At 41.7% G+C, this 13,680-nt stretch overlaps 1 protein-coding gene across 1 annotated transcript in view; it reads right to left on the bottom strand.

The window, feature by feature from the left end:
• The window catches only part of cadps2 (Ca++-dependent secretion activator 2), a 153,159-nt gene that overhangs the window by 49,464 nt on the left and 90,015 nt on the right, over positions 1-13,680 (bottom strand). Inside the window, 1 exon segment of the mRNA XM_026365114.1 lies at positions 6,008-6,195. Within this exon segment, the coding sequence (XP_026220899.1) occupies positions 6,008-6,195 (188 nt within the window).

Here is a 13,680-nt window from a genome sequence, read left to right as displayed (position 1 = left end):
TATAAAAGCCTTCGCTAGTTCAGCCCCTGACCGCCGCGCCTCGAGTACCAACAACTCAACCGAGCTCCTCACGGCGTGTTCCTGACTCTCCAAAGTTGAAAGTAAAAACACAACGAGAGCTGAGAAGCAGCAGAGAAAGGATCATGTGAGACAAGGATACTGAGCGTCACTGATTAACTTCCTGTGAAATCTAATTACTTATTATATAATTAATGTTATTCAACCAGAGGCATGTCTCACAGGGAAGAACAATAATGGAAATCATAAAGAACAGCTCAGAGAACATATAGCAAAGAAAAATAATAAGTGAAAACATATAATGAAGCCTATAAGATATGCTCTAATATACAGTATATAATAATACTAATATAATAACAAGACCAATGATGATGACATGTAAAAACTAAATTAAGCTAAATTAAATCAAAGTAAAATTACTTGGTGTTATATCTTTTGTCATGTGATTTAAAAAAGTTAAATATTCAATATAAAAACATAATATATATTTTACATTCAACTAATTACATAATGCATAATAATAAAATACACTCATAATACTATTAAACAAAATTATTCAAAATCTTTTAACAACAGAAATAAATAATAAAATACCGTGAAGTAAAATGTAACAAAGATTAAATTAAATTAAAATAACATTTTTATAAAAACGTAACATATTTTTTATATTAAAATACCAAATAACTAAATACAATTTTATAGACAAGAAAACTGAAATATGAAAAAGCCCACTAGAAGATAAAAAACATTACATTTTAGTTCCACAAAATAAACAAAAAGTAAAAAGAAATAATCACTCAAATATGAACCGATTGAACACAAATATTTGCATTAAAGCTGAATCAGTTTGCATGTGAATGCGTCCTCAGAGCAGGGTGGTGTTCAGAGGGTGGAGGCTGTAGATGTGGTGCAGGATGACAACAGGAAGTTGTCACGTATTATGTGAGAACATCAGCGCCTCTCTTCAGCTCCACTCCACTCGATTCACTCTGTAATGAGCAGCAGCTTTCTCTGCACAACAGCACTTGTTAGCACAACTTCTAAACCCTGTTGTTCCCCAAATCTGTCAATTCATTACCACCAACCCCGCCCCACGCTCACCACACTCCCTCCACTTCCCACAACCCCTATTTAACAAGCACCAGTTAATCCTGGGGGAACATAAAGCAGAGCTGCAGGGAGGGGCGTGTGTGCACTCGCTCATGTGAAGGCAAGAAAAGCTCGCTTTCATGATGAGGCAGCCGAGGCCTTCGCTGCACTCCCACGGACAAATGAAGACGTCAGGACCGCGGTCGGAGCGAGGTCTTTGGTGGATGGATGGATGGATGGATGGATGTGGAGAGGGAGGGAGGGATGGATGGACGGCCTGAGGCTCCAAGCCCTCACAGTTAATGCCAGCTGTCCTGTAATCCGAGTTCCTCAAACAATTAGCTTTGGTCTCTGAGTGAGGTGGCGAAAATAAAACTGAATGATCAGTTTTGCAGCTTTCATGTTTCTTCTTCAGTGTGAAGGAGGGGGGCGCCTGCTTTTACCATTTCCAGAGAAAAAACGTTGAAATGATGATGTCATGATCCAAATTCCTCTATTATCAACAATTAAACCATTAATTCAGGCTCAACTTTCCAAAGCTGTGATGTCACAACATTAGAAAAACGAGCTGCTCTGCTCGCTGGACTGTGGACAGACTGCAGCTGTTAGAAAACACTGCTGCCTGAATCCTAACAAGGAACAACTAATTTCATCATGTCAATCTATTCTCTGTTCTCTGCATTGGCTGCCAGCTCGTCCCGCCCTCGCTCTGGACTCATCAGAACCCTTAGATCCACTGGTTTTAGGTCGAGCAGTGTTTGGTTTTAAATGATTTATTAATAATCAAAATTGTCCCCAATAACATTTGAACTGTTTCAGGTCTAAGACTAAACCTAAGAGATCATGTGCAGGAGTTTTTATTAGCACTTCTTCACACAAGAAATCTTTTATCTTTCAATTTCAAACATTTCCTTCCTCAAGTTTTTGATTTATAAAAATCTAATTTATTTTTACCCCTCTGCTGTTAATTTTTTATTCGGCCCATAGACTCGTTGGATTTATTTCGTTTTAATGTCTCTTTAAAAGAGGAGAAATACAACATTTCAACAATGTTGACATGTGACATCCACAAGACTGAGAATTATTGATTAGCAAGAAATCCAACGTGAGAAGCAATTTTTCCAATCAATAACGCTGCACTTGAATGCACCATTTCAACAGACTCTTCAATCTGCTCTTTCTGCTGCGTTTCTCTGAAAAAACACAAAAGCACTGATTTTCTTTTTGCAGGGTGAAGGTGGTTGCTCAAATAAATTCAGTGTGTTGGAAGCTGAAATATTTTCCTCCCAGCGTCACAAAGAGCTCATCAAGAGCTTTCAAATGATATGTGAAACTCAATTTCCCCCCAAATGTCACTCACACCCTCCATTTGCTCCGAATCGAATTACGACAGAGAACAAATCGGACGAGGACCAAGTTGGCAGGAGGCCAGACGCAAAACGCACCGAGCGCAAAGAGACACAGCACAGTGTGGTGTTTGATTTGGTAGCTCTCTCCTCACTGTGCCATTAAATCCAGTCAGATGTGTCTTCATGCTTGGACTCACACGGAGGAGTGGGGAGCGATGCGACAGCTTGTCGGGGTTCAGACACATTGTTGCTGCTAAATGAAGCGAGCGTGTTGGAGGCGAGGCTGCTGTCAGTGCCGCTCGGGGGCCGAGGGGGGCACCACAGAGGGGGCGGGGGGGTCTGTAGACTCAGGTTAGTGTGTTTACACTCAACGTGGCTCAAGTGTAAATGATAAGTACCATATCTGCCTGCAGGATCCACCAAAGCCTCCGGCGGTTTGGTTCTGATGCCAGTTGACAAGAGTCATCATGAGCTGAGCTCGTCAAGCGGCGTGGCAGCGTACCGGGTGTGGACGCCACTTCACCTTAAGAGGTGTGGAAAGGAGATGAGACTAAGGCGGATGATCATGTGTGTCACCTTCCTCCTTCCACATCACCCCTCTGGAGACGAGAGCTGGTTATGTGAAGGGCTGGGGGAGGTAAAAGCTCCTGTCACATCCCGTGTCGCTGAGGCGTAGATGGTTCAGTGTGGCGAAGATCCGACGTGACAGTTGAGAGGGAGGAGAGCAGATCTCCCGCAGGCTCTGGTAATGCTCCTTTAACCCTGATCCAGGTTCAAATGCAGTGTCGCAGCTCCTTCACCTGCTCAGGTTTATTTATACCATCAAATACTGCAGCATGAAACAGCTCATTAACTAATTAATTTGATAAACCTCTGTTCACACTGCAGCCGGATTTCAGTGTCACTTCAGCTGGTGACTATCTGTTTACTGTAGTTATACACTGAATAAACTGTCTCAGTCTGATTCAATTCATAATGAAACATCTGACTTGGATTTACAACGAGAGTTCTCTGATATCTGATAGATTCCCTCCACTTAAAGATTAATGTCTCTGCCGTAGGGTACGTTGGTGTGTCTGCAACAGTCTGCACTCACACTGTTCAAACCCAAGATGACAGCAGGGTTTTTACAGCACTGTGTTGAGCTTTTTGCTTCATTACCAACTATAGTAACTGAGGCTGAGTGGATCATGTTGGACTAATAGACGCAGCAACGACCACTGCAACGCTGTCGAGTGCACCAATCACAGTTGTGTTGTCTGAGTTACACTGATGTGTAGATCCTTCCAGCACTGATGCTTCTGAAACCAGTCAGCATCAGGTGTAAGTTCTTTAAAAGCCGCTTTGAGAATCAACATCTGGATTTTTTTAGAACAACTAACAATAAGAGTGAACACACGGAGCTGAACGGATGTGAATTTAAAAAATGTCTAAATACTTAAACGGATCAGATGACAAAGGGTTAAAGGTCTGAGAGAAGAGGAGCTGATCTCACTTGTGGGAAGCCCTCACATGAAACATATTCACTCTTCAATCAAGGCTCGACGTGTTTCTCTCAGTCACAACTGAGAGTTTCCTTAAGAAAAGCACAGTCTGATACGCTCTGAATGTATCGCCTTGAAGTATTAGTGAAGTACTCTGCTGTTGATCATTCTGTGGCGTCTCGCTTTGTCCTCTCTGCCTGCTGTCGTAATTTCATCTCTTCGAGCAGCCCTCCAGGGAAAACTCGAGTTCTGTAATTAAGTTTGTTTTTTTTTCCACCTCCGAGCCTGCCAGCCATCCAAAACCACTTTTTCCCATCCACACCCACTCAGGCAGCTCCAGGAGCCCTGAATGGGCATCAATTATTCAAATTAGAGCTCCAACTGACAAAAAGCCAATTCCAGTAATCACCCCCCAATTTATATCTGGCGATTAGCTGGAGAAGCTAATCATTGCACTTTCTAATTGACTAAATGAGTCAACAAAGAGAGAAAGCACAGATATCAGTAATTACCAGCCAGGGAGTCAAGCAGGGGCTGATGGGAGTGAAGTGGAGAACTGAACTGCTGGAGCGACGCTGATGCCAACAAGTGGCTAAAAGCCACTGCTGCTGCTGCTCATACAGTATCTGGTAGTGAACAGCTGATGAGTTAAGGCCTGATGGTTACCACGAGCTGAGCTGCCCTTAGGATACTTCAAGTACATCCAGTGGCAGCAGAACAACACATTTTGTTGCTGTTAATTGTCTTTTATATCTACCAGGTAAGAACAATTTTACAGATGCGGGTGTCAGATCAGAAAACACTTTAACTGTACGTGTGGTTCTAAAGGTCAGTTACAAATGAGGCGTTCTGTTGTATAATTAGGAGGACTTAAGGAAGGCACCACCTCCAGACAGTCTGTGGTTGTGGGCAGCCTCTAGTTGTGAATGTGAATAAATTCTGTAGCTGAATCCAAACGTTCACTCTGGAGGATTTCAGTCATAACTACAGTGATGTGTCTTAAGTGTTCAGCGTCATCTCACCAAGTCTGTGAGGGATAAAACTTCAAGCATTCAGTCATTAGTGTGGAGATGACCAGTGCTGAGGTGCTGAACCTGTAATCCACCTTGGAATATTTTTTGCTGAGTTCCAGCCTGAACTCTATATTTTCATCTTTGAAAATGCAGTTTGACCAATTTACAAGCTTTAGGGTAAATAACACAGAAGAAAAAGAGTAAGAGAGTTAAAACCCATCTGTCAATCGAGTATACAATATAAATAAATACATGGGAAATTCACCCTTTAATTCCAAATTGAGCCCCTTTGTTTTACTTCTATCCCAAATTCATTGACATATTTCCTGCAACTGCTTCTACAATAAAATTATTTTAATTGAGGCTCATTTTCCAAACAGTCTGGTGAAGTCTGCACCCAGAGTGGACTCTCTGGAAGTCTGCAGAAAGTGCACGTTCAACTTAATGAAATGTGGATTTGGACAGCACTCTGCAGTCCAGACTTTAAGATTATGTGCCCACACATGGAGTCTGCAAGTGTTTGGAAGTCCGGAACATTGGACGCAACCTCCGTGTGTGTGGCTGAAAAAGAGCATCTGTGCTCAGTGAACACGCAGAATAAATGAAAAGGTCAAATTACAGTCTGTTCACAGGATTATCCTGAGACTGAGTTTTACGTTTTTGTACACTTATCATTATAACTGCAATATGAAGATTGTTGATGCCTTTTGTATTTTACTGAACTGCATTTGATTTTAAAGGTGTATTATTTGGGTTTCACTGGCTTTGATTGGCAGGAAGTTCAAGTTCCACTGACGACTGGTGATTAACTCTAAGTACATGTAGCTCAATTAGTCGCATGCTTAAAGGGAGACCTGCTCTGCACACGATTCTGTAGAGTTATTTAATCTGTTTTTGATTTAAATGCACAGTTTAAATGGGTACAATCCCCAACGCTCTTCCTACCAACAAAACCAACCAGCTGTGAAACTGCGAGGTCAAACCTCAGGGTCTCTGCAGTGGACTGGGACTTTACCCTGGCACCGCCTGCGCGTCACGACTAGCATCATCATACCTGTTCCCGTGGACGTGGGAGGCACAGAAGGCGTAGCTGTAGTGCAGCAGCGTGGGGTCGACCAGTGCGTTGTTCTCCGAATAATCCATCAGGTCCTTCAGGTAGCTCAGGTGACGGTGGCAGCCTCGAACACCGTACCGAGCACAGTACTCGTCCAGGACGAACACCTGACCAGGACTGAACCACCCCTGATAAAAAAAAAACAAACACCAGCTTGGTGAGGCTTTTAATGACCAAACAAGTATTTGAACGATCTGCAAGTATCTCATCTGCTGAACAGAACTGAAAATCCCCCTCCACCTCATGAACAAACTGTGTGTTATCTGTTATCCTTGACTGGTTGGCAGAGGCTCATTTCATATTTTACCAATGCTGTGACAATAAATCCAAAGTTGAACTGAGCGGAGCAGCAGCTTGTCAACATTTTAGCGATGACCCACTCCACTGTGGTTTTCTGAGGTATTTGTAAAATCTAACACAGTTGATTATCGTTTTAACTGCCTCCTTTTTAATCTGTTAGCAGAAAGCTGCTGTTTTTCCACAAAGAGAATCACACTGTACATTTGCTGGTAGAAATATGCTTCAACGCTTAAACATGAAAAGTTGCTGCTGTTCAGAGATATTCACTTAGTAAGTTTAGTGATTCTTCTTATATGTAGTAATTTAATAACGACAACTTGAAGCATTGTGCAGAGTGTATTTTGCATTTGTGTGTAGTGTTTTTAGATAAACTCGTGGATGCGAGACTTGCAGTATCTTGCAGTATCCAGCCGTGTTTGCAGCAAGTGCGTCATGTTCACGCTCCAGCTCAGCAACTTTACCAGATTTCAACGGTGTGAGACGTCTAATGAGGCATCACATGACAACTCTACTCAAAGCCAGCGCTGTGTGTCAACCCTTCACACACTGTGGTAAGTGATTCAAAGAACTTAACTATTAAATATCAGTGTAACAATCCCCTAACTTACCTAATGAAGGTGGACAGGAGTGATGAGGAGGTATACTGCACCATCTTATTATCAAATGGTTGTAGGAGCAGAAAAGCAGCGAGGCCATCTGGCCAACATGAACAAATCCTTTTTAAAAACTAACTAAAACTTCATTTTCACAGCTTCTTGAGACCAGGGGAGCTGTAGAGACAGACTTGAACCAACATCGTTCACCTTGTGGCTTTGCGAACTCGGTAAAAACCGCAGATACTTTACCACAATTAAAAGAGAAGTGTAAAGGTTAAACCTTTCAACTATTAATTCCCTGCCAGAGTTAAAAAAAATAAAAGCATCGAGACGTGGAAACAACGGAAACATCCCGACATGTTCATTAGTTCATCCATCCTGCACATAATCACTAAATTAGGCATGAAACTTACAACGCTAATTAAGATTCCTCGTGGAACGAGCATTAACAAATTAGCACCTTCACGAGCTGATGCCACACACACACACACACACACACACACACACACACACACACACACACACAGATTCTTATGACAGCCGTGGCTCTCCGCCCAGCGACAAACAACCCAGGAGAGAAGAAGAGCTGCAGAGAAACGGATTCACTTTACCTTCAGAGTAGATACATGAAGTCTGGACTTTACTGGAATGAATTGAATGAAGACTTGAAAAGTGTGTTGTCAAAATATTAGGACCCGGCCTATACTCTAAAAACAAGATTATTTAATTACACATAACAGTATCTGCAAGATGATAAGTAGCTTTAAAATAATTTAAAAAATCACGTTGTCAGAGCAGGAACCTGTTTTGAACCAATTATATCGGCTCCTCAGTGCTTTTACAGTGCACAGATATAAAGATCATTCTTTGCAGATCAGCCTATAAATTAAGCTGCAGTTTTTGTGCACTGGTATTTCAATTTCCAAAGTTTTAATGTGTTTTAAAGTTTGTTTAAAACACACTGTTTTTGGTGTTCTTGGATACCTGGCAGGTATGAATATTGGTATTAAACCATTCTCACCTCTCACTGAGTTTTGTTTAACACAGTCACTGGAACTATGAGATCGTTCAAGTTAAAGAATCAGTCGTCGCTCAAACTATTTCTGTTTCTGTGAGTTGAACATTTTAAAATGTTTAAATGTTATTTAAACACTGGACATGAGACGTTATTTCCAGTATTTTATTTAGACTGACATGCTGCTTCCAGGGTTAGCTGGACCTGGCAGATTCCTCCTCTGCAGGCCTTTTAGTGTCTCCCCCTCCCTCCTTTACTCCCCTATGCTCCCTTCCCCGCAGCCTTCAGTTTGTTTGTCATTTCTCTCCATTTTCTTTCTTCATTTTTCTCTCCGTCTGTGAGCTTGAGCTATTAATATCACACCACAGAGAGAGAGAGGGGCCTGTCGACGGGCGTGAAGCGACAAGATGTTCCTCTGTGACAAACAGATGGCGAACTCCAGTCTTGGCGCTGACCGCTCAATTAGCAGCTAACGAGCCGACTGCCTCGTTAGCTTCATCAGCCGTGGCTGCACGTCTCCGTGTCAGAGCACCATCCGCTGCCTCCCTCCGTGGAATGACACGACCCAAAAAAACTTGAATCAGTGAACACCTCAGCTCTCGTTCGTCACCTGACTGCCAACGCCTGACAGAGAGATGGGAGTAAAATGCTGAGGAGTCTTCATGTTTGATCTCAGGGGTTTTCAGGCTTTTTTTTTGGCCTGTGAAACCATTTATCAGTCCAAAAATCCATGTGACCCCAACAGTCAGACAGTTGCCAGTTTGCCATGTGACACACAAAACTACATGTGTTGTTTTCAAGAGCATGGAAGCAGCTAATTTATTCAAAAATACACTACATGCATTTCAGAAGACAAGTGTTTGTGTGTTAGAAATCTCAGGAATCAACCCTCTCTGGTAGCTGAGGGGCCGTGTTGGGGTGAATGACCCTGTTTACAGTTTCATTTCGTTGCAGCTCATTGTTCTGACACGTTGGACTTTACAAACGAGGTGGAACACGCAAAAAACCTTTGGTCAGTTTCACCAGCAGATCCTGAACCATCAGTGATGTTGCCATGGTTACCAGCAGGTTCAAATGCTGCTCTACATCTTTGAGCTTTATCTATTCACGTAGTGGAAAAGTTATACAGCACGACACCTGTCTGTCAGCTAACGTGAATGTAAAATGACAGTAGAATCAAAAAAGCTACTTCGATCTGATGTTTCAGAAACGTACAGGAAGACACATCTCACACAGAAAAGAACTAATAGGGAAATAAAAAACCCCTGTCATGGCATGAAGTGAGTGTAACTAACAGATCGCCAGTTTCAGAAAGTTCCAGAGGTGATGAGACAACAAGTCCAACTTCAACGCCTGTATAGGTGGTTTGACTGGTTTCACGGTTTGTTGTGAGAGTGTAATGCTGGCTCAGCATAATGGTGGCCACTTAACGACCTATGAGAACACTTCAATGAACATTTAGCTTCACTTCAGTTGACATGTTCGTGAATAAATCACTTGCTCTTGTTCGTTTTAATCAAGGAACTAAAGAATTCTGACACTGATCTTAGTAAAAAGGTAAAAATATGTAATAAAGTCTCAATTAGCTTCACCTTCTGGTATTATAGTACTTGTATTGAGGAATTTGTGTAATTAGGGTTTTGTTTATCTCCGTTTGCAGCACAGTTCAATAAAGTCAAGCTATGAAAAACATCTGAGACATGTATCCAAAGACTGTCTGCACACTTCTTACACATTCTGTGACACAGATTAAAATATTGTCTACAGTAACACTGTGAGGTCTTTACAAAGTGTTGAGCTTTGAGATAATTGGAAAATCGTTTTGCTTAAAAGTCTATGAATCATTTAAATGTTCTCTATCCAAGTCTGGTCTTGACAACACAGGTGTGTAGAAGTGAATCATGTCTCCAACAAAGGAGATTTACAAGAAGAGTTGTTGATGCTCATTAGACTGGAGAGGGTCACCAAAGAACTTCTAAAGCTTCTGAACTCCACCGACTTTCAGGCATGTTGTGTACAAATGGAGAAGGTTCAGCACCATTGTCACCCTCCCCAGGTGTGGTGGACCGACAAGGATCACACCAAGAACAGCTGTGTAATAAAGGAAAGCAAAACAACATCCCTGAGTTGAAGCAGTTCTAGTCCGGAGGAATAAACGCTGCAAGTGTGGTTGAAATTAGTGCTTGACTGGGTTCTCTTTATCCAGTTAAAGGACTCGTGTGAGAGTCAGATCACAGGTGAACTCTGCAGGGTTACTGAACTTTCAAACATTGCTGTATGTCAATCGTTTCATAAAGAGAAGTCTTAATATCTCTGCCAGTAGGTCTGACTGCTACCTGCTGAAATAAAGTGTTTATCCTGCTCAGCAGCAGTGATGAGTTATTTTCTGAGATGGTTAAAAACAATCACTGCATTAATCAAAAGTGGATGATAAACACAAATATTGGTTAATCTGTCAGAACATTTTGCTGTTTGGCTTTTTTCCTTTGGGGTCAGTGGTTCATCTCCATGTGAAAACTGCAATGCAATCTGGTGCTTCTCTCTCTCTACACACTCCTCTAATTAGCACAAATGTAATTCAATCACTGGGAAGCTTCAGATCTAAAAGGAGCGGGCGCCCGAACCATGTGCATGCATAGATCTGAGCAATTGCTGTGTATTAGAGTTTATAATGGTGGAGCTCCACAGGAAGGTAATTTGACAGCAGGACACTCAGACAGGTCTGAAGGGAGGGAAGGACACCTGCGTCCTCATCCTCCGAAAATAAAGATGTCTCCAAAGATGACAGATGACAAACACAATACAAAATTTCCAGGGCGCCAACTTAAAGGCAGGGAACCAAAGTGGGTCAGAACTACGTCAAAAGAGATTAAAAGACGATGAAAAGGTAAATATTGGTCTTCAAATGTCGTCCAGTTCAGTGCTCATAGTCTATGACCCCAATTCCTTCTGCTTCACCAGCCAGAGGTTTAGTCAGTGGTGCTGCTCCTACAATAATAGATGAACGAATCGGTTACTTGTAAGACTGTTCTTGTTGGTCTTTGTTAGCCTTATGTGTTATTAACTTGACATTAACTGCAGTTTAATCCATTAATAAATGACACTGATTTTTATACACCACAGTTTTAGTTGATCTAGTTGGTCACGATAGTGCAGCCAGGCCTGAAACTGGCTCGGCAGAGAAGAGGTAACAGTGTCCTTGACTTTTGACCATCACAATGTATTGAGTTCATCTATGACTCCAAGTAATTTGTTTGCACTAAATAGAAATTCTCTCAATGCATTCCTGAAATATCCTTCACAGACAGACAGACAGGCCATCTGAAAACGCCAGTGCATAAAAACCTATTATTGATTTAAAGCTGATAATAGGTTAGATGTTGTGTTTAGAGCTTGATTTGCTCCCCCGCCCACCAAGTGATAAAAACAATTCATTAGTGCAGCTTTAAGGTTTTATGAGGGGAAAATGATGTGGACAGTCACAAAGAGACTTTTGTAATCAAGTGTTAAAAAACAGCAGCGCAGATGACAAAACGCTGTCTCCTCAGGTTTGTAGGTAAATAAAGGGGATGGGTATAAAACACAGCATCATTGGTTTTAATGGGACCACAGCGTCAACAATCCAAGATGTAAGAGAGAGTTGGTCATTCAGGTACGAACACCATAATGACTCAGCACATCATTCTCACTGAATTACAAACTGATCTGATAAAGCTCCAAACTCAAAGATGAACTCTTAGATCGTATTTTATCTTCTCGCCTCTACCTGAAACACCCTGCTCACACATTTGCTTGTTTTAGTTCAGGCCTGTTTTTAGGCAGAATGCATTTTGGGTCTTTTGAGTATTTAAATTCACCTGTTGGAGATTTGAAAACGTGTTTTGGTAGCAACAACTGCAAAGTTCAGGCACATCAGAAAATCTTGTATGTTTTTTTGGTTGTCCGTTGTCTTATCTTTGATAATGAAATATGTCACCGCCACATTGAGGATGAACGGATTACATTTTGATGATCAAAGGTCAAAAGTAAAGGTCACTGTGACCTTACGTATGCTTTATTCTAGTCAACACAACATCTCAGGAACATCCAGTTTTACTCACTTTATTTACAACACGCTGGTTCTCAGAACTTCGTCAAATAAAACTGATCTTTATGAACAAGTGCTTTGACATGAAGAGGGCTGAGAGCCAACATGTCTTAAATGAAGCAAGTACAAGTAATTAACCATGTTGTGGACTCTTTCTTTCTCTTACATTGTTCTTATTGTTTTCGGATTAAGCTGGGCTCTTCCTTTCTCCAATGTTGCCACCTATGTGGACGAACTTAGAAAAACATTTGAGCTGGAACCCAGTGCACCACCAACAGCTCTAGCTGGGAATTTAACCCTTCACTCATCAGTGGGAACTACACGGATCTGGTTAGCAGGACGATGGGCCCCAGCTACAAACCAAATTTCTGCCTAATTACTGTTGTTGTTGTTGGGTTCAACTCTTTGTGAATAAAATATGACCCCGTCTATGACATGAATCCAAGCCACTTCTCAACAGATGTCCCCACGCCGAGGCACTGGCCTTTTCTCAGAGTGTTTGGTGAAAAGGGGGCTCAGGTTGGAACACAAAGCCCTTGAGCTTTCACAAAAGGCTGAGAAGAGAAAAGCTGGATGGGCGGTGTGAAAAGATCGGTCTAATTGCAGAGCTCGAAGGAGTCCTGGTGAGGCAGGTAGGGAAATGAAAGAAGCGCAGATGTCACTCTGATGAACATCTTCTCGTTCTGCTGCTTTTAAAGGACAAGAAGACAAAGCAAACTCACACAGGGCGAGCTGACTCCTCAAGATCGGTCCTAGAAGAATATTATTTGAAATTTTAAGATTCATTCAATCTTAAAATTTGTTTGGAAATGTTTGGAACTTCTATAAAGTATGTGGAAGTTGCATCAAGCTGTTGAAAATATGCTTTGACCTTCGCAACAGCATAACTGTCCTCACAACAAGCGGCCAGCATCCAGCACAGAGCTCAGGACTGTGATGTGTATACAGATGAAAACGGTTTAGATACACTGAGAGTCTGAAATAAAAAAAAGAAATCACACATTATCATCTTGGAATATGTCCAAGACATCAGGGAAGAAAGAATCCAATGTTGAAATAATCTGGTCATTCAGTATATTCAGGTCGTCAGCTGACCTCAGTCTTTGGACACATAACGTTGCTGAACCTAGACCTGACCAACTGCAGCAGCCCCAGATCATAACACAGCCCCCACAGGCTTGTACAGTAGGCATTAGGCATGATGGGAGCATCACTTTATCGACTCTCTTCTTACCCTGATGCTCCCATCACTCTGGACAGGGTTTAACTAACTACTCATGACATTTATTATGTGTTGCCATCAGTTTTAAGTAACAATAAAGTAAATTTAAAGTAGAGTGACTCCACTGACGTTTGTCGAGTGTGTTTCTGTGTTGGTAGCTTGATTCTGTTAAGAACAGGTGACTCACAAAACTTTTCATTTTCTTTCAATTTTGTGAATATGAAGATAGATTTTGGCCTAAATCCACCCACACGAGACTGTGAGGTCTCTCATATGCTAGTCCTGTGCATTTTACAGCCTCCATCCACTCCAACCATCTCCTGCCAACTCGCTTTCCACTAATTCATGCAGAGCTCCACTCATTCAAGAACATTTTTGGAGATGGAGTTGATT

Source organism: Anabas testudineus, chromosome 6 (assembly GCF_900324465.2).
Source record: "Anabas testudineus chromosome 6, fAnaTes1.2, whole genome shotgun sequence".
Classification (NCBI taxonomy): Eukaryota; Metazoa; Chordata; class Actinopteri; order Anabantiformes; family Anabantidae; genus Anabas; species Anabas testudineus.
This window is presented reverse-complemented; position numbering and strand designations above follow the sequence as displayed.